The sequence below is a fragment of the Lissotriton vulgaris genome, chromosome 1_1, assembly GCF_964263255.1.
Source record: "Lissotriton vulgaris chromosome 1_1, aLisVul1.2, whole genome shotgun sequence".
NCBI lineage: Eukaryota > Metazoa > Chordata > Amphibia > Caudata > Salamandridae > Lissotriton > Lissotriton vulgaris.
Window position 1 is genome coordinate 1,569,469,709 of NC_141685.1, and position 22,157 is coordinate 1,569,491,865.

Here is a 22,157-nt window from a genome sequence, read left to right on the forward strand (position 1 = left end):
CCATTTCCTGCAAATGTCTCTCCTAGCCAGCAGTATTACATAGAAGAGGAACCCCCTAGCAGGCCCAAGGGACCAAGGGGAATCCCAGAACGTCCGATAGAGTTACCCCTACTTTCCCCCAGTATTTAGTTATCGCAAGGCAGCTTTTGAACATATGAACGTCTGAAGCATTTACTAGACCACACTTCTTACAGCTGACAGGGGGACCCTTCGTTATTTTGTACCGTCTTGCAGGAGACAAATAAGTCCTATGGGTGGTAAAATATTGATTCTCTTTAAGCCAGGCAGGTTTAACAGTAGCATATACGATGTTAAAGGAATTTTGCCACAAATCTTCCCACTGTTCATTTGGCATGAGGGTACCCCATAGTTCTTCAGCAAGTTTAAAATGTCCATCTATGGCTTCTTCTACAGACCAGTAAAAAACTGAGACCTTCTTCCTCCCCACTGGCCTAGTTACTAATTGCTCCTCCAGGATGTTTCATACGCCTATCGGTTTTTTAAAGGTTCTGAGACCAACTCTGCAGCTATAGGTATTTAAACTTAGACATACCACCCTCTAATCTATTTTGGAATGATAGCCATGGTTTTAGGGAGCCATCAGAAGCCAGGTCCTGCCACACATTCAATCCCGCTGTCAAAGGTGGTGTGGTTAACTTATCTTTCAGACAATCTGGAGCCCCTGGAGAGTCCCATATGGGAGCCAGACTCTAATAGTAATTTAGGCCATTGCATTGTTTAATTTTAGCCCATATACATGCCATCCCCAGCAAGACTTTCACCCTGATCTTTTTTAAAGAACTTCTGGTCACCATATTTGAACAGAAATCCATCCTGGGGGAGATTCCCTCCTTTTAACATAGCAGAAAACATGGCCCCCGTCCCTGTATGATCTGGAGTTTTTAACAGCATTCTTGCATGTGATAACTGGAAAGCCCAAGCGTAGTACTGTAAATCTGGGACTTTTAGGCCCCCTTCTTCCTCCTGCGCCTGAGCTTCTTCCAAGCTATCCTCGTGGCCTTATAAGCCCATACAAATTAATTAAGTGCTTGCTTAAGTTTGTCGATCCCCTGTTTATCAAAATGTAAAGGAAAGGTGTCAAAAAGAAAGGTCATTTTCGGAAGTATGGCCATTTTTATCAAATTAATTCTGCCTAAATTTGATATTGAAGAGGTTTGCCAAACAAAGTGCCTGAGATAAACAGAGAAGGGTGGCATGAACGAGCGAACAGCAGGGTTACCAGAGTTTTCTGATCTTTTAAAACGTTTGTCCAGAAAGCAGTTACCTAAACACTCTTCTGTGCTCTTTCTCTGCTCCCTTACTCAATACATTAATAAATCAATTAATTTGAAGCCTCATTTTGAGTGTAATGTCTTTTGAAGTGCTACAATTTTCACCTTTATTAACTGCCAGTTAATGACACATCTGTTAGTAAAAGGTCTGATTACCTAATGTCCAGTTTCTTCATAAAACGGTCCTTTCTTAGACATTGGGAAGGAATATCTAGTGTAGTCTATGTAATAGAAAAGAATCATAGTCAGCTTTGTCCTAAATGTATAAATAAATAGGCTTGTTGTTTTGACCGTGTGAGAGGAAAAATAGGTTATTATACACTTTATCATTGTGTCATGATATGACTAAATGTTTCTGCACTCGCACAAGTAAGGGAAAGTAGAAACAAGCCCAATGTGTATGCCCCTTGCCGATGACTGTTATTTGTTATTGGCTTTTGAAACTGTTAATCGGTTGCTCTATTGGAAATGTGCATTTACCAATATTTTAATTAGATATGGCTTTAATAATGATGTTTATTTAACGTCGCAGTGCAAGCCTCCACTTATAGCAAGGTAGGGCATAGTCATTTGTTAATGTTCGATAACATAAGTAATAGTGGATTTTGGTGACTGTCACATATCCGTTTGAAGTTTAAAGTATAATGAAATGATTCAATTCAAAAAGTGTTATTTGGAAACAGAGGTATGTGATGTTTTCTTGATTGTTTTACAGATCGGAGGTGGATGCCAAAATTCTTCTTGTGACATTACCTAAGAGGTCTTCTCAATCATTTGAACATTTTCTTGATGAATCAGCATTTGGCTTAATACAGGTCTGTGTGGTTTGACTAGTAATGGTGATAAAATCTGAAACCCAATTAAGTTTTAAACTTTCAGTTACTAAGTCTTTCTTTGCGCTTTAGCCCACCCTCATTATAAATGTTATTCTGCACAAAATTGGTAGGGGACTTAAATTCGTGAGTGAAATCTAGACACCAGGTGCATTCACCCCCTTAATCAGTTTATATATTGCAAGGAGTAGTGTGTGACTTTAATACTTCAACAACAGATAATACCTGGGGGTCAAAAAGATATTAGTAAGTCAAACAGATTGGATCACAAAACCAGAACTACGCAAAAAACACCAGTGAGAATTTCATGCATGTTAGTAACTACAGGCCTAGTCAAGGCTCAAGAGCACTCAAGACCGTCCGTTTTGTCTCCTGGGTAAGGAGAACCCAAATGATGAGAAAGAGGGCGGTACAGTGTGGCTTCTGATGGGAACTATTTTCTCCATGTGCTCTTGAGCCTTGACTAGGCCTGTAGTTACTAACATGCATGAAATTCTCACTGGTGTTTTTTGCTTAGTTCTGGTTTTGTGATCCAATCTGTTTGACTTACTAATATCTTTTTGACCCCCAGGTATTATCTGTTGTTGTAGCATTGTGTTTGGGGCAAATACCTGGTTGGTCGGTAAACCTGCCCTTAGACCCTCCGCAAGTGTTTGTTGTGTGTGTGAATAGTACAGCTAAGGCTGCGGGTCTTTTTAATTCTGGTTGACCACTCCGGTCGCCAGCACAATAGAGTTTACTCTCCCATTACAGTGGGTTCCCTGTAGTGTACCTGTTCTGTTGTGATCAGCTTTCGGTGATGGCCACTAACTGGGGCTTAGCCTTTAAGAGTGCGGAGGTACAAAACATTCTGGACGAGAACCCTAGTCTTTTAGATAGCATTCCGGTTCCACCTCAGGTGACAAATAACGATGATGGTTGGGCCAAGGTTCTAATCCTTAAAAAATCCCATTCTAGAACATCTGTCCATGGTATGATCATGGCACAATACCTTCGAGACAATTGTGCACCCTCGGGCCTCATTGTTAACAACGCACCACGTCTATTCCTTGACGATAAAGAATTCCTCAAGGATTGGTCAATGATAGCCTGGAGGTGTGCAAGGGACTGGTTAGTCCTAATCATTAAAACCGCAAAAAGAGTAGCGGACAAAATATTAATTGAGATTCAGGTACTTGAGGGCCAGATAAAAACCACTCTAAAAAGTGGATTATTCAAAAAAGGACAAGATGACAGTGACAAGAATAATAAAGACTTCAAAGAATCTATTCTGTTCACTAAATTAGAAAAGTTTAAGAAAGACCTAGCGAAATTTTCTATGGAGAGTGTATATCCATACACGAGCGACACATATACAGCGCCAACATTCAATCGAGGTGGCAAAAAGGGTGGCTCTACTTATGGCACATCAAGCTCAGAAATAGAAGAAATTGGAGGAATGGACACCAACCACAGAATTTTAATAACTTTCAACCGTGGTGGCCAGTCAACCCTTGGATGATGGGACCAAACTGCCCTCCTCAAATGGGTCCTCCCTTTTGTCCGCCTCAAATGCAACAAGGCCCTGGTACCTTTCCTTTTTTAGGGTTTGGCCAGAGACGAGGCAGGGGCAGGAGGAGACAAGGAACCATGCCACAACAGGTCCACTGGAATACGAATACGAACACTCCACCACAATCGAGAATGGACCTGCGCAGCGGGAAGAAAGTCCCACAAGACACTGCAGGGACAAGCAACCAGACAGCCTCGTGATGAACCTCAGTTCACATGTACTCTCTACCAACGAAGAGCGTCTTTTGAACAAAGGCTTAGGTTTTGTGGCAACCCAGAAAGGAGATTCCTTCTTAGCCCAAATCGAATTAGCCAAGTTCTTCAGAAAAATAAGATTGCACTATTTCTTTTCTAAACCAACAAACATGGGAACCGCAACTGAAGACAAAAACACCGGATTGAAGAAACCATCTTCATTTAATCCACCAAGTGCTGTTTTACCTCCCAAGGTTTTGACTTTCGAGACAGCCGTGGAGAATGATATCACACACCTCTATAAAACAGAGACTAAACCCTTCATGAATCTCTCAAGAGACGAACAGCTGGCCTTGCGTTCACTGTCATCCAATGATAGAATTACTATCAAGCCTGCCGATAAAGGCGGTGCTACTGTCATCTTAGATACTGAGACCTACAGAAATGAATGCCTCCGACAGTTGAGTGACCGGAAATCTTACCTACCACTGAGAGTAGATCCCACAGAGAGATTACAATCCAAAATAAGCACCTTGGTAGAGGAAGCAACAACTGAGGGTTGGATAACATCACAGGAAGGACAATACCTAGTTACCAAATACCCTACGATCCCGTATTTCTATTGTCTTCCCAAAGTGCACAAACCACAGAGGCCGCCCCCTGGTAGGCCCATCATTTCAGGGATTGGCTCGATTTTGGAACCTCTTTCGACCTTTGTCGATCACTTCTTGAACCCCATGGTCAAGGCAATGCCTACGTTCCTGCAGGACACGAAAGATGTTTTAAGACTCCTTCCAACAATACAGCTCAACATCGATACTGACATCTTAGTATCGTTTGACGTAGAGTCTTTATATACGTCAATCCCGCAAACCGAAACTCTGGAGGTAGTAGGTACATTGTTGGAGCAAAACAACCACCAGTCCATTACTCCAACACACTTCATTATGCATTTAGCGGAGATTGCTATGAAAGAGAATTACTTTCGATTCGAAGATACCATTTACCTGCAAACATCTGGGACCAGTATGGGCAGTGTTTTCGCGCCAAGTCTGGCGAACCTGTACGTCCACAATTTCGAACAGCAAGATGTCCTAACGCCCACTAACCCATACTTACCATCACTACATGTATGGAAACGTTACATTGACGACATCCTGGTGGTGTGGCGAGGCACGGAAGAAGATCTTATGTCATTTCACGGATGGCTGAATAGTAAGAATACTTACCTTAAATTTACTATTGAATACAGCAGGACATCCCTGGCTTTCCTTGACCTAAGGCTACATGCTACTCCAACTGGTATCGAATCAGAGCTGTATAGGAAGCCTATGGCTAAAAACGCATTACTGAGATATGACAGTTGCCATCCACGAGCCATGAGGGACAACTTACCCTTCGGTCAGTTCCTCAGGGTGCAAAGAAACTGCTCTAACAAAGAGGCTTTTGATACCCCCTCGAAAAATCTGAAGGTTCAACTGAGAGAAAAAAACTATCCAAAGAAAATTATCCGCCAGTCTAAAAAGAGGGCGTCTAATAACAACAGAGAGTCCCTGCTAGAAATACTCCCTCCCAAAGAAAAGACCAACCGTATTGCCTTTGTTAATACTTTTAACAGTCGATCAAACCAAGTACAAAAGATTATAAGGAAACATTGGTCAATTTTGAAAACCGGAGGTGATGACATCGCCTTACCTATCTTCGCCTTCAAAAGAGGACCCAACCTAAAAGACCAGCTAGTCCACACACGCCCACGTAACAAGGAATCGAGGCAAGTGGGCACCCTATGGGACCTACCTCCTGTTGTCGGTCACCACCCCTGTGGGGCATGTACTGTTTGTCCCCAGACCTGTAAATCCACCGTGGTCGACATAGGCACCGACCGCCCATGGACACAAAACAAATTCACAAACTGCAACAGCAGCAACCTCATCTACTTGATAACGTGTCCATGCCCATTACGATATGTCGGCATGACGACCAGGAGAATACGGACACGCATACAAGAACATAAAAGTACAGTGCGATGCCGTAAACAGGCTACCCGCCTCACTGCACACTTCTTGGAGAAAGGACATGGCCCTGAAGACTTCTGCTGGACAGTCCTGGAACAACCGCACATTCCGGACTCATGTGCTGACATTAGTCGCTTTTTGTTCAAAATTGAACAAAAATGGGTGTATCGCTTGAATAGCGACAAGGAGGGCCTCAACGAGCCAATACCCTGGATGTCCCTCTGAATGGTGTCCCTCTGAATGATGTCACTTCATCTCTTACTGATAATATGTATCCTGACATGATAATAATCACGTTTAAGCTAATTATTCGTAAATACCAAAACAGGCTGATGTGGATGCTAATTGTTTAACACACATTTAATGTTTAAATCTTTGCCTCTCATACAGAAAGAAAAGCTCCTACCTAGCCACCAACACCACAACAGTGATATGTGCTGGTGATAACATTTAGCTTATGGGCATGCTCCAGCTATATTAACAAGTGTTGACACATAATAATAACGTCACCTCTATGTGCAACGTTTCTTTCCTTATTTTTCCTTAATTTTCCCTGTTATCCGGACATATTGCGCCTGGAACTACATGTCCCAACATTCCCTGCATCATGTGACCGCACTCAGTCACGTGATGCAGTGTGAGCAGAATACGAAGTTACAAACAGGTTCCTCTGACAATCGCCGGTGCCCCCCCAGACAGTACTGAAGACTGTCCGGAGACACCGACGGAGAGGTAAGTGGGACACAGCGCTCGCTGGCGCACACGCCAACAGCCCGTTTAAACTCACGCGGAGAGCGGCGTGGATTTCAAAGCGCACCCGTTCTCTGTTTTGCTGTCAGGACACAATTCCTTTCATTTGACTTTTAGCTAAACTGTGACCACGCTTGTGCAGAGACAAGGCTTGCGAACTAGCATCTGATCCTAACAGCATTAATTATAAAACGCATTCGACTTTGTTTTTATTGCTAAGCCACATACTCCTCGCATAACCAAACGCATTGGTCCTGACGCGATCTGCGGACCACCATATGCGTTATTATCTGTTTTTAGTCATTACCTTGATCGTTGTGACATAGCTACGGCGGGTTACCTGCAACAAAACCCTCTCATTACGTAATGGGGGTATAAAGTCACCTTTTACCTCCGTGTAAACTCTATTTCCTCTTTTTTCCTTTGCTGAAGCTGCGCTAAAAGTGATTCATAATTATTTTTAGAGCGGTGCTCCTTTTACCTGCGCTGCAGCCAGGTGGGGTGAAGCCTCTCAACCATCATACATGGGTGAGTGTGTATACTAGAGCCTATGTCCTAGTATGAGTGAATGTGTCTCCATCACTACTTGAGTATGATTCATTCATGTTCTTTTGTTTCTCTGTTTGTTTGTCTTTCGGTTTGGATCCGATGCCACTATGCATCAACAGTATACGGTTGAGTACGCCTGGGATTCTCAGGTGATATTTTTTCATTATTATTCATCAAAGCAGTAGTGTTTTTCCAACTAGGTCCTGAAGAATGCATTTGAAACTCTGTTCTATGTAATGCAGAAACATGTTGACCATCACTAAGTGTGGTTATTATTTCAAACCCGCACTTACACCTGCCTTTTAACCTTAGGGATTGGGAGATATTAATAAATTCTGTTTTCTACCCGGATCACCTAATTTTATTATAATCCCTCACTTTTCACCCAAATCACCATACACTGCTTTTTTCAGTAGCCACCTTAATTAATCTCTGTACAAAACATACTACCCACTTGTCACATTTATCGGTTACGGTAACATTAGACCGGCCGTTTTGTCTCCTGGGTAAGGAGAACCCAAATGATGAGAAAGAGGGCGGTACAGTGTGGCTTCTGATGGGAACTATTTTCTCCATGTGCTCTTGAGCCTTGACTAGGCCTGTAGTTACTAACATGCATGAAATTCTCACTGGTGTTTTTTGCGTAGTTCTGGTTTTGTGATCCAATCTGTTTGACTTACTAATATCTTTTTGACCCCCAGGTATTATCTGTTGTTGTAGCATTGTGTTTGGGGCAAATACCTGGTTGGTCGGTAAACCTGCCCTTAGACCCTCCGCAAGTGTTTGTTGTGTGTGTGACTTTAATACTTACCTATACCTTTCTATTACATATGTGGTTTCAGTCAACATAGAGTGGCCGGAGTATACTTGTCTAGACATTGCAAAAATATTGACGTCCGGTAGCAATTAATTAATGGTAAAAATGATTATAAGTTGTAAAGTTAATTGAGATGCAAATTCCCTTTACCTCTACACAGTTATTGAGGTTTTGATGAGAGTACTTGGTGCATAAATAATTGAGTAACACTTAGTTGTGCCACATTAAATTATTTTCATATTGTATATCAAGTAGCGCTCCGTATGTGGCCTTCATGATAGATTATTTTCTAAGACCGGTTTGGTCTGGCGGGTCTTCAGATGCCCAGTGAAAACAATATTTGGGAGAAATCTTCCTTAAGTAGATGGGTTCCAATTAATCAAAAAATGTGTTCTATTCTTAATGCGAAGTACACTTATGAGGACCCTTGCAATCATTGACAGGATCAGTAACACAATATAAAGTGCTTCTCTTATCCAAAGACATTCACCAACGGCAAGATCAATGTTCTTATCGGAGTTCATACTAAGGACAAGGTAAGTTATACTTTTTTAGTTTCTATAGAACATTTATAACCTAGACATGCATCAGAACTCCTTTTCCATCTTGTTGCTAAGTTATTTAATGACTGAATATGATACGCTAGCTAACAACTGTTTGAATTAAGTTTGGTTGCTAGCAATTTAGCGATCTATATCATCCCTGACATATGTAATTAGATTACTCATTCCCTGGAATTAAAAGCATACTTCCCTACGGTTATTCTTTCCTAAATAGCATTGCAGATAAAAAAGGTCCAGTGGAAAGATAAAAAATAGCATTCTGGCTTTTCTTATTACAGGTTACACTGGAGCCCACCATGATAATATTTGTTAGCTTGTTAGTTTTACCAAGCCAGCTTCTTAACCACAATCTTAAAGTCACAATGACATTACATACATAAGAGGATTATAAAATTCAGTTCCAGACTTGAACTCATTACAGATTGACCGATTCAAAACAATTAATTGCTTCAAAAATATGCATCTCATAGAGACATCTATCTGCAGAATCCTTACATTTGAACTTCCAGGCGTCGGGCTCGTCCGGAAGATTTTTGATAGCAGTACCTCTGCCTGCCAGTAGGTGGCCTCATTCGACTCCTCACGACGTTGTAGGAGTCATGTTTGTTGCCGTCATGACATCCACTTTGTCAATGTAACCGCCACTCCGGCGCATTGACGTTGGTTCTTTTCTTTCCGCTCCAGCCAGCACCGATCCGTTGGAGAGCTTGCCCCTGCCACTTTTTGACAGTTTTTTCTACCTTTTGTCAACTTCTTTTGGTGTGTTAGGAATGTCCCCGGGTCCGGACCAGCACCGGCACAGCAACCTTCTCCAGCAGCGCGCCTGATGCCGAGGTCTTTGGTGCTGCTGGCGCCTCCCCTGCCATGTCTCCCCCACCCTCATTCCTGGCAACACAGAGCCAATCTAGCGTCCACAGAGACCAGCGCCGATGGAGCCGTACGGCTTCATACCATCCAACCAGCCCCTTTCTGAAAGTTTAGGGTTGGAGGAATTGGATTAAGAGTGGGAGCAGGACAACTTGGAATTCCTAAAAACTATTAATTGCTTCAAAAATATGTATCTGAAAGAGACATCTAGCTGAAGATTCCTTACCTTTGAACTTCCAGGCGTCGGGCTGGATCTGGAAGTTTTTTTATAGCAGTTCTTCTGCGTGCCAGTAGGTGGCATCATTTAACTCCGCGTGATGTCGTAGGCATGATGTTTGTCGCCGTTGTGATGTCCGTGTTGTCAATATAACCACCACTCTTGCACACTGACGTTGGTGCTTTTCTTTCCGCTCCGCCCAGGGCTGATCCGTTGAAGAGAGCTAGCCCATGTCAATTTTTGACCGAGTTTCTTCGACCTTTTTTCGACTCCTTTAGGTGTGTTAGGAATGTCCAGTAGGAAGACTTCGGGGTTCAAGCTGTTAGGCGCCTGTCACTGTGCCATGTCGGTAACGGAGCCCCATCTCATGTGTCTCTGGTCCCTGGAGTGTGACAACGACACAAAGTCATGCTCCGATTGCCGGGCCATGGTGCCAAAGCCCTTGAGGGAGCGGTCCCTGAAGCTGCTCCTGGCCCAGCACACTCCGCAGAGGTAGCCTCTTCATTCTTGCTTGCGAGGAAGGGCTGAGCATCGTTCTGGTGGCTTGAAGTCCTCTTTATCAAAGTTATCAGGTAAGAGGCACCACAAAGGGCACAAGATGTCGAAGTGTGTGTCGACTTTGCCCGTCTGCCACGCAGCAAGACGGAGGAGCATCAGCGTTCTAGGCCCCGTTCCGCGGAGCGGGCACCTCAGTTGACTCAGCGTCTCCCTCAGTTTCCAGGGGGAGCAGCGACCCCTGCCCAACATAAGGAATTTCATAAAGCCATGTGCGCCGTGATTGGGTGGCCTGACCTTGCTTGTGCACCTTAGGCCCCTGCAGGTTGTTCAGGTGAAGGAGATCCCGTGGCCCGTGCCTTCAGCTCCAGCTCTGGCGCCACTTCCTCCTGTCCCTGGGTCCAGACCGATGCTGGTTGCACTTCACATCAACCTTCTCCAGCGGTGCGCCTGACGCTGAGGTCTTAGGGTCCCCTGGCGCCCTACCAGCGGAGCCTCCCCCATCCTCATTCCGGACAATACAGAGCCAGTCTAGCGTCCATCGAGACCGGTGCTAACTAAGCCGTACAGCTTCATACCATCTAACCAGCCCCTTTCTAAAGGTTTAGGATTGGAGCAAGAGGATTGGGAGGGGGTCAGGACCCCTTAGAAATGCTGCAGCCCCAGGACATGGACTGGTACGAGGAGCTGGGTGATGCCAGTGGCCTGGACACCTCCCCAGATTCTGGCATGCTCTCTCCCCCTAACCTGGCTTTAGAGGAGGGGGTTTTGGTGGAACGCAGGGCTGCGGAGGTCCTGGACCTGCAGCTTCCTACAGAGGTGGCCAAGACGAATGTCTTGACAGAGGTCCTGCAGCCTAGTGTCTTCTCATCTGAACCCTTGCTGCCTTTTAACGAGGCCTTAACGGATGTTCTTCTGGGCATCTTGTCCAAGCCCAGCACAGGAGCTCATGTGAATAGAGCGATTGCCCGCCGCCATCACCCTGCCCCAGGCGATCCAGTTTTCCTCGCTGCCCACCCCACCCCAAAAAGATTAGTGGTCCAGGCTTCCACTTCCTGTAGCGCATTCCCTTCCACCCCTCTGGACAGGGAATCTAAATGGCTGGAGACCTTTGGGAAGACAAGTTTCTCTTCTGCCAACCTTGCATTGTGGTCAGTCAACACAGCATGCCTTTTGTGCAGTTATTTTCATTCTATATGGGATATGGTTATGCAGGTGCTGCCTAGGGTCTTGGCAGAGTACCGGATCCTGCTCTCCCAAGTAATATCAAACAGGAGAAATGCAACGAAGTTCGCCATTTGCTGTGGCTTGTGGACACTACAGACCTGCTGCGCAGACCGATTTCTTTGACGGTGGCCATCAGGCACCAAGCTTGGCTGTGGACGTCTGACTTTTCGAGTAATGTCCAGGCAAACTTCATGGACATGACTTTTGATGGCTCACGTTTCTTCAGAGACCAGGCTGACGCAGCGCTTAAGCGCTCTAAAGATTCGCGGGCTATGGGCAAATCCTTGGGCCTCAGTACTACAACCCAGCCTGCGTCTGCTTTCCACTCCATTTGTGGCTACGGAGGGGACTTCCAACCGCACCAACCCTATTCCAGCCAGCTGGTTCCCAAAATTCAGCAACGCCTGTGGGTCTGTGGCCGCGGTTCATCCCGTCCTCGATGGGTCGGAAGGCCAGAATTCAAGCCAAACCATCATCCCCTCCTCCACCGCAAAATCTTACTAGTTCGGCCCTTCAGGGTCACGAGCATCCAGTGGGTGTCAGGATACGCCATCACCTCCACTGCTGGCGCGACATCTCATTGGACTGGTGGGTGTTGCAGATAGTTTGAAGGGGATAATCCCTCCCCTTCAATAATATCCCTCCCCCTATGCCTCCAACTCCCGATCGGCTGACGGATGATCATCTTGCGCTACTCCACAATGAAGTCAAGGCTCTCTTGTCCAACTGAGCTGTAGAGAGGGTTCCCGGGCCAGAAATAGGCTGTGGTTGCGATTCCCACTATTTCCTGCTTTCAGAGCCCTTAACTACGCCTCAGGTAGGAGAAATTAAAGATGCTCACGCTGGCTCAGGTACTGTCTGCCTTAGACCCGGGAGACTGGATAGTAGCATTGGACTTGCAGGACGCCTATTTCCTCATTCCTTTCCTGCCGGCCCATCATCAATCTCTGCGGTTTACAGTGGGCCAGGACCACTCTGTTTGCTGTGCTTCGCTTTGGCCTCACCATTGCCCCGCAGATGTTTTCCAAGATGATGGCGGTGGTCACAGCTCATCTGCCGAGATCAGGGGTTCCAGTCTTCCCATATCAGGACGGCTAGTTGTTGAAGACTGGTTTATCCCAGGCAGTCGTCTCCCATCTCTAGACTACGGCGAACCTCTTCCATTCGCTGGGGTTCACTATCAACGTGCCAAAGTCATACCTGACACCCTTGAAGACGCTCCCCTTCATCGGAGCAGATCTGGACACGGTGCAGTTTCTGAATTAGCCTCCCGAGCAGTGAGTCCAGGATATTTTGACTATGATACAGATATTTCAGCCTCTATCCTGGATTTCGGTGAGAATGACTGAGGCTGCTGGGCCTCATGGCCTCTTGCATCCTTATTGTGGACCATGCCAGATGGCACGTGTGGGCTCTGCATTTGGACCTGAAGTTCCAATTGGCGCATCATCGAGGAAAGCTCACCAACCTTGTCCAGATCTCGGAGGCCACTGCGAAAGAACTGCAGTGTTGGCTATCAAACCCCGATTGGGTCAGAGGCAGACCCCTCTCCCGTCCCCATCCAGATCTCACAGTAGTGACGGATGCATCCCTTCTGGGATGGGGCAGCCATCTGGGAGTGGTGGAGATCAAAGGACTCTGTTCTCAGGTGGAGACCCATCTCCATATAAACCTGTTTGAGATTCGGGCGATCCAGCTGGCACTAAAAGCCTTCTTGCCGTCCATCAAGGGGAGGCTAGTTTAGGTGTTCACGGACAACACGTCTGCCATGTGGTACTGCAACAAGCAAGGCAGGTGAGGTCATGGACCCTGTGTCAAGAGGCTTTGCGTCTCTGGACTTGGCAGGAACAGCAGGGCATTACCCTGGTGGTTCAGCATCTGGCTGGTTCTTTAATCACCAGAGCGGATGAACTCAGCCGAAGGTGCCTAGTGGATGATCACAAGTGGTGTCTCCATCTGGAGGTTGCGCAAGGACTCTTTGAGTAGTGGTGAGAGCCTTGGTTAGATCTGTTTGCCTCTGTAGAAAACGCAAAATGTCCGCGGTTTTGCGCACTCGAGTTTCCAAGGTGGCTCTCGCTTGTGATACTTTTCGTCACGAATGTTTTGAAAAAAGGGTACACCAAAACACTTGTCAGAAACTTACTCAAAGTAGCTTGGTTTAAGCCAAGTGAATTTATTCTCAAAACACCTAAAAGTGAGAAGTTGGTTGATTTTTAGTTCCACTTTTAGCCCTAATACAAAATAGTTTAAAAAAGCAAATCAATCAGAATTGGCACGGTTGATCTAATTTTAATTGTCATCTTGAAAAGCCACTGTTTTTCCTCAAAAAGATCACATGTATATGCAATGAATGTCAGAAGTAACATACTGTCAGATTCATCCAAACAAAAGACCCTGAGAGAACTTTGGAATCTCGACCCAGTCCAATGTCATCACCTATGTGGCTCTTGTTCTGTTTGCAATTATGCTGTTGAAGGAGGTACATTTGTACACCATGGCATTTCTTGGAAACACTTTAAATGTTCAAATTGCAAAACTAGAATTGTGGTTTATGGCATCATTTTCCCATGTGATAAACTATATATCGGCAAAACAAGTCAGGAAATTAGCAAAAGAATTATCCAGCACAAATCCTGCATTAAGTTCCTGCTTCAAACAGTGCAGCTAGTAAACTGCTTTTTAGAACACTCCCATGGAACAGAGTTCTGGGAGTTGTTTCTCCAAATCCCAGGGAAGGCAATTTGGAAGCAATACTATTGAAAAAAAGAAACATTTCTGATTCTTAAATTGAACGCAGTCAAAACTGTACTGAATGAAGTTTCTGAACTCCATAATAAATCTCTAACAATTTCTCTTTAAGAGTCCATTAATAAGCATGATAGAATTCTGCAGGGAATTGATCACCGCTGGGGGCCATTTACTTATTTAACCCCTTAATGGCCGCTCGTACCTCCACCACAATACGATCCTCCTCTAACTCTACCATAACCTCCCTCTGTAGGTTGGGAAGCCCCACCCTGGCAAGGAACCTGTCCTTCCTACCCTCAGAATCCAGTGGGACAGCTTGGTAGACCAACTTGAAATTCTCCAATAGGGTTATCAGGATATCCCGCTGCTGGGTCTTTAAATTACCTTGTACATTCCGGATGCACACAATAGTGGTTATCTCTGTTCCCCGTTGGAGAATCAATGCCAGGAGTTTAGCTGAATTGTCACACTCTGTATAACAACTATCAAAAGGTCTTTAGGCCTGTGTTATCTCGTGTCCCCCCCCAAAAGGGCTGCCAGCATTTCTGCACATACCTCCTGTTTTTTTATAGGTCTGCCAACTGCTCCTCCTGGGTCTTCAAATCTCCTATTAGCCATCTGCGCCCTCCACAAATAGTACTGATGCATTCCCATGTACTACCGCCTTTAGGGCCCTCCATTTGACCTCCCTGGTGTTCCATTGTTCCCCAGTTATTAGTGGGATAGGTTTCTATGGCTGTCCGTAAGTCTTCTCTGCATGTAGTTTCAGTAATTAAATAAAAGGGCATACGCCATGTTAGACATCCATCCAGCCTCCTACCCCAGTCCAGAGCCAATAATGTCGCGAAGTGATGTGACAAGTAATCTGACCATATGTGCGACTGTGTCGATCCGGTAGTGCTGTAACCCACCCACCATCGACCCGAATGTAAGTATTATGAGTGCAAGAGTGACATGTATACTCTCGACCAACAGGGTAATATGCACTACCCATCCAGGAGACACAAATTCTGCATCGCCCTCTCCAAAGGTCCGGTCATCAGACGCTTGGTACCACCCCAGGACAGAAAGCGATTCACCTCTCTGTTCATAACATAGTTAACATCACCTGCCCATAGAATGGGGGACCTTACAATACCCGACACCACATCCTGCAACCCCTCAAAGAAGCACCTGTCATCCGTATTGAGAGCATACAAATTTAACAGTGTAATCTCCTTTAGATCAAGGGTACCCTGAATCAGTAAGCCTCCCCTCCATATCCGCCTCACTGTAGGTGAGGCTAAAGGAGACCCCTGGAGCCACCCAACTGACCACTCCCCTGGCATAGGAGGAATAAGAGGCAGAAAACACTTGACCCCTCCATTTCTTCTGTAATTCTTTTGCTTCCACAATCCCAAGGTGCGTCTTCTGCAAACAAGCAATTTGAAACCTATAGCATCCGAGGAAAGCATGAACCCTATAGCACTTAATGTAATGTTGAAGCCCTCGGACATTCCACATAACAATATGAACTTGCTAAACCATGCTCATTGCAGAGTTATGCCCTAAAACCTTCCCCCGCCCTTTGCCCTCCAGGATACCCAAGTTCTGGGCCACCAGGCCAGTAGCCAGTTGTTAAACACACATCGCAACAACAATGAACTGTTGACCCCCCCCAACTGAAGGATCTATAGAACTTCCCCCCCCCACCCCAGACATACAGCGTAACATTGCCATACTAGAAATCCAAATGTATTCTTGCTGTCAGGATGTACAGCCTAACCCAACCCCTCCCAACTATCACATACCACAATTGTGCAGAGGTCACCCAGCAAAACAATTCCGCAAGCAGTGTGGTGGGTTCACAATGATGGTAACCCCCACAGATTGCGCAACAGGCTATACATCCATAGTGGCTGCAGGAAAAATTCAAGAAGACTCATCAGTTCACCCTTCCTCTCATTTACTACAACAGCAGCATACAGCTGATTAAATGGGGGCTACCCCCCCCCCCCCCCTGTAAAGGGACACACAATGATTTAATCAATCTACACATGAGGGTCCCGATCCTCAAGACATTATGCCTCAGTTAGCAGAGGTCACAGGCAGCATGTCCTCCTCTTGCTGTATGGAAGTCTCTCCCGTCTCAAGCTGCCGCTCCGGAAAAACCAGAGCCATGTTGCCATCCTCTTGTATTTCCACCCTAGTAAGATCAGCCACCTCAGGAGATCAATAAGAACCAGTTCCTGGTCCCCGGTCTTCTCTCCAACCTGAACTCCTCTGTGGCGGCATACCCCTCCTTGTTTAAGACCTCAAGGAGCCACTGCGGTCCCTGGGTCTCCAACAAGGTGTATCAAAAAGGTGTAGTTTGCTCCCCGACAGCCCTCTCACCCAAGCCAGGTACAGCAGCATATAACAAAGTTGTATTGAGCGTAATTTAGCTATGACTTTCAGGAATGGCTTAAGGCACCTTGGACCTTGTTTGGATAGTCTGGGTAAATGGAGATCTTATGATTTCCATATTTGTCCGTGTGTCTAGCTGCTCTAAGAATGCTGTCCCGGTCTTAATAATTCAAGATGCTTGCTCTCAGGGGAGCTCCAGGTCGTGGTGGAGCTGCCAGGGCACAATGCCTTCTCTTGATGGTAAACGTAGGGAAAAGTCCATCTGGCCTCAAAGTACCCCTGATCCAGTCCACCACTGACTGCTCAGGGTGGGCCCTCTCTGCCCGCTCTGGGAATCCTAAAAGGTGCACATTATTGCTCCAGAAGCATCCCTTTGTTTCGCCACTCTCTTCTCCAGGGCCCTGGAGCGGTATGTGACCACAGCGACCTGCTTTTTCAAGGTAGGCTCCTCAATGGAACCCTCTGCCAGCCGGACTTAATCAGAAACCTTGCAGAGGTCAGTGCATATGAGATTAATAATCTCTAGGCCCACAGTTTCAATCGTGTTTTCTAAGGTCAGTCATGAGCATTGCATAGCTTCCAGTAATCCACCCCTCTTGGGTTTCCCAGCTGCCTGTTCAGCGGCCTCATCCCCTGACCCCCCTCCCCCCCCCCTAAAAAAGAAAACTGGCACGGTAACGTGTACATCGCCGCAGTTCCATGGTATTGCCCCAGGTGGCCCCCCGTCAGCCTGTTCCAGCCCATGAGTTATTAGAAGGCCTAAACGGTCACTGTGGCTGGCTGCAGCTGCAGGGAAATTACTCCTCCATGGAGTGTGCGGGCTACAAAAGGCTTCCCACTGCCTCTGTCCAGTGTAGCAACCCCCAGGGCCCAGCCCAGAAACGCGCTACTTACTGCCATCAAATGCTGCAGAGGGATCACCTCAGTGGCAGCTTGGGGACTGGGTGTCTCCTGGTGATATCCCTCACTCCAGTGGAGCCAAGAGGCCTCAAGGAAGTCAGCCGGGAGGTGGGGTGCCGTCCGCGATCCAGATGGTCAGGCGGTGGACTAGAGGGCCACAGAGGGGGCACCGGCAGATAATGCGTCACCCCCCTCACTCATCTCACGCAGTTGTAATAAGGCGCCAGCCTCCGGGCCTCCCGCACCAACAGTCCAGGACGCTCCACGGCCCGGGTGGGTATGTCCTCTTGGGAGTGCCCCTCTCACCACAGTGCACTTGCCCCCACACTAACGGACGAGCAGTGCCCAAGGGCACACAGACCCCCCCCCACTAAGGCTCCAGGTCCGCCATGAGTCTCAGGGCACCTTTGCGGATACGGCATGTCTGCTGCCTGCAGAGGCAAGACTGGCTCATCGATGTCCAGTAAAACAGGATTATGCGGGATCGGCCGGGAGCCTTTTAGGAGCGCGGCCTGTCGGCCATCTTGCATGGCCACGCCCCCGCCATGCCAATTTAATCAGATTAAATTTTACCTTATTTTACATAACATTGTTGCTACAGCACAAATTATCAGACCAGCACCAGTAAAGGCACACCCAACAATTTACTGCAGCTCATCCTGGTAATTGAAACACAATATGGACCCTGGGGTATCTAGGACCCTTATACAAAGCATTCTGTTATATACTACATGTCTAATACTATGCCACGAGGTATCTACAGGAAGTAGCCCTTTGTGATAATCACAATTGATATTGTTTCAGCCTTGTTCCCTTTTTTACAGATTTACTTTTTAAAACGTGATCCTTCTTGACAAAGGTTGTGTAACAGAATCAAAACCTGCTACACATCAAGGGAGCAAGAACCTCTACCTCCCATCCTTAGACAGAAAGATCAATTGAGAGGTTTACTCTGATTTTGAGGTCTGTTCTAAAACAGAATGGTAGCGATCCATCAATTGCATTGGGGATATTTGCTACCAAAGGATATGTACATTAGCATAACACCTCAATCCTCCATTGATTTTTAGATAGTTGAAGCTACAATACGGTTTGTAGCTTTGTGATCTACTTGATATATTAAAAGAAGATTTAGAGTATTTATTTGAACAGTTTTATATAGGGCTGGCTAGACCCGAAGGTATCGGAGCGCTTTACATGAGGAAGAACATTGTTTCAGAACATATTTACAAAGTTTCATCAGTTGCTGGAGCATAGTTGCATGAGTTCAATGAGCCCAGGATAAATGTCTGAAAAGCCATTAATTTGTTACAAAACTATCAATAGAAAATACGCAAACTAGTATATGAAAAATGTCTGAAGGCCTCAACAAGATCACTATGACTAATAAACCAGAATATGAAGCTCAAATATGGCGGATAAGGTACCGGTGCTTCTTCCTACAACCAAACAGAAATCTCTGGCTTAGTCAATGGGACCCTACAAAGTAAGTGGTTGTAAACGTCGCCACCTGTAAGATCCAGCAAGATAATGAGAAATTTCAAAGATATGGATCAAATAAGAATTTTAAAAAGTGTCATACACTAGTGTAAATCCTATTGGGATTGCTATTCAGGTGGAAGAGATTCCTCTACATTTTCAGTCTTGAGTTATGAATGCATGTCAAGTTCAATCCCTGTACTAGTCGTCCAGGAGACTAATAACCTACAACACGTCTGAAATGCTTTTTATGGAATCTTCTGCACACCATATTGGATTTGTAAGACTGGGAGGATATAGGTGTAGACGTAACGTTAAACTAGTCCCAATTCCTGGTAGTTAAACAAAGGGCCCTAATGGACCCCCAGCAGAAGTGATGAAAAACTATTGAGCAAATTGCTAGGGCATATGTTGGCTAAGTTTGAAGCAGCACAGCAGGATTAATGCATGCAGTGATACCTCTGCTTGGTCAGAATGGATCTTACAGACAAAAAGAAGACACTCAGAGATGACTGTACCTCATATCAATCCATCACACGAGGAAGGTATTGGCCAAGGCACTGCCATTTGTTTATTTGGGATTGTTAAGAAATTATTATTACACCCGGACATCATTCTGAAAACACAATACCTCCAATTCCTCTGATAAGCTGACAGTTGTGCAATATCAAGAGGGGAATGGTGCAAAATGACCCTGCTGTCTCTAGCATGGGCACTTCAACACTTGTGATCAGAGCTATGAGACATCTCAGTACAAACTCTGATTCGAGTTAAGCTTGATGCTTGACTACTTTCAAGGAGAACTTCACCACAGCCCCCAGTCCCTTCATTGGATGGCTTGGATCCTCATATTCAAACTAGTGTTTTGGCATTTACAGATACCCGTGGTTTGTAAAAGAATCTTAAAAGTGGCCACAGCCCCTGTAGCCATCAAAGCTTATAACCTGAAATGGAAATGCTATATTTCAGGAACAGGAAAAGAGAGTCTGAATCCTTGAGAAGTACTTCATAATTAGTTTCTTCTATGCCTTCCTCATTAGCAAAGTCCAGCCTATCCATGGTATCGATAAATCTACATTAGCAATACCAGGATTCTAAGACAGCCATACAAAATCTTGTATTCTGAAAGAACCAGCAAAGAATTCATGAAGGAATTATTTCGGACATTACATCCTGAACACTAATTCCTTTGAAATGGAAACTCAGTACAAGTTTGCCAGCACAAAAGTCTGTGCCTTTTGAGCTGCCAATCCACCAGGTGTCCCTACAACACCTGTTATGCAAAACTACTTACTTGCTAGCCATTACTCACATTGGCAGAATGAGTGAGTGAACTTCAGGTGTTGTGGTGCAAAGAACCACGCGTAGGTTTTTCCAAGGACAAAGTAACATTATGCACACACCCAAACTTCATTCCAAAGTGCCATCTACAATCTATTTGGACCAGAAATTCTTACTGCCAATATGTTGTTCAAATCCCAGCAGTCCAGCAGAATGAGCGTTACATTCCTTGCATATCAAAAGAGTTCTCTAAATCAATCTTCACAGCACCAAGACCTCCGTCATATGGAGCACCTTTTTGTAGGTTTTGATACTGTGACTAAAGGGAAGCCTATAACAAAACAGACTTGAGCAAGATGGATCAATCAATCAAGACATTTGTTAAGCGCGCTACATACCCGTGAGGGTCTCAAGGCGCTAGGGGTTGGGGGGTGCTGCTACTGATCGAAGAGCCAAGTTTTGAGAAGACGTCTGAAGGCCAGGAGATATTGGGTCTGCCGTAGGTTGGTGGGGAGTGTGTTCCGAGTCTTGGTGGCGAGGTGGGAGAAGGATCTGCCTCCGGCGGTTGTTCTTCAGATGTGCGGCACTCTGGCTAGGTCGGGGGAACGGAGCTTACGGGTAGGGGCGTAGAATCTGAGTCTTTTGTTGAGGTAATCTGGGCCGGCATTGTGGAGGGCCTTGTGTGCGTGGATGAGGAGTTTGAAGGTTATCCTCTTGTTGACGGGGAGCCGGTGTAGGTCTCTGAGGTGCGGTGTGATGTGGCTGCGGCGGGGGATCTCGAGGATCAGTCGTGCCGAGGTGTTCTGGATGCGTTGCAGCCGTATCAGGAGCTTGTTTGATGTTCCTGCGTAGAGGGCATTTCCGTAGTCCAGCCTTTTGGTGACGAGGGCCTGGGTTACTCTTCTTCTTGTTTCGTGGGGATCCACTTGAAGATCCTGCGGAGCATTCGTAGGGTGTTGAAGCAGGATGAGGATATGGCGTTGACCTGTTTAGTCATGGAGATGGTGGAGTCAAGGATGACCCCCAGGTTGCGTGCGTGGTTAGTGGGTGTCGGGGCTGTTCCCAGTGATGTCGGCCACCAGGAGTCATCCCATGCTGAGGGGTTGGAGCCGAGGATGAGGACCTCCGTCTTGTCCGAGTTCAGCTCCACTCGGCTGTTCCTCATCTATTCGGCGATGGCCTTCATGGAGGTTGGTTTTGGCGGTGTGTGTCTTTGGTGAGGGAGATGATCAGCTAGGTATCATCGGCATAAGAGATGATGTTGAGGTCGTGCTGACGGGCGACGGAAGCGAGGGATGCCATGTATATGTTGAACAGCGTTGGGCTGAGGGAGGATCCTTTGGATACGCCGCAGGTGATCTTGGTGGCGGTGGAGCTGAAGGGGGGAAGCAGACGCTCTGTGTTCTGCCGGCGAGGAAGGATGTAGTCCAGTCCAGGGCCTTCTCTTGGATCCCGGAGTTGTGTAGGCTTGTTCGTAGTGTGCGGTGGCAGACCGTGTCGAAGGCGGCTGACAGGTCCAGGAGTATGAGGGCTGCTGTTTCCCCGTTGTCGAGCAGGTTCCTGATGTCGTCGGTGGCGGCGATGGATTTAGGCCCAGATCTCTGTACTGGGCTGAATGTATGACATTGTTCTGCATTCTGTCCATCAACTGTTGTTTTTGCATTGGTCACCCAGAGTGGGAAGGGTATGCTCAGACGTGAGTCCCGTGCTCTCCACACCACTGGAGTCAAGCTATCCTGGCTGATGATGGCTGATAGCCTGAAACCCGTCCTAGGATGCTTGATTCCGATCCAGGGAAGACATGGCTTGGCAGTTCGGGCTGGACTGTTCCCATGAGGCACAGGGTCATGGCTGATTTGCATATGGCCATGTCTCAACTGGGGTGGCGTGGAGTGCAAAAAAAAACCAACCAAACAAAAAAAAAACTATGGATTTAGGCCCAGATCTCTGTACTGGGGTGAATGTATGACATTGTTTTGCATTCTGTCCATCA

The 22,157-nt window shown here is 46.2% G+C and overlaps 1 protein-coding gene across 4 annotated transcripts in view; it reads left to right on the forward strand.

Moving 5' to 3' along the window:
* TBC1D15 (TBC1 domain family member 15) overlaps positions 1 to 22,157 on the forward strand; it is a 608,606-nt gene that overhangs the window by 215,828 nt on the left and 370,621 nt on the right. For all 4 annotated transcript variants that reach the window (XM_086918096.1, XM_086918103.1, XM_086918101.1 and 1 more), the window contains exon 6: positions 2,008 to 2,107. In XM_086918096.1, the coding sequence (XP_086774222.1) occupies positions 2,008 to 2,107 (100 nt within the window). The remainder of the gene's footprint in view (positions 1 to 2,007; positions 2,108 to 22,157) is intronic.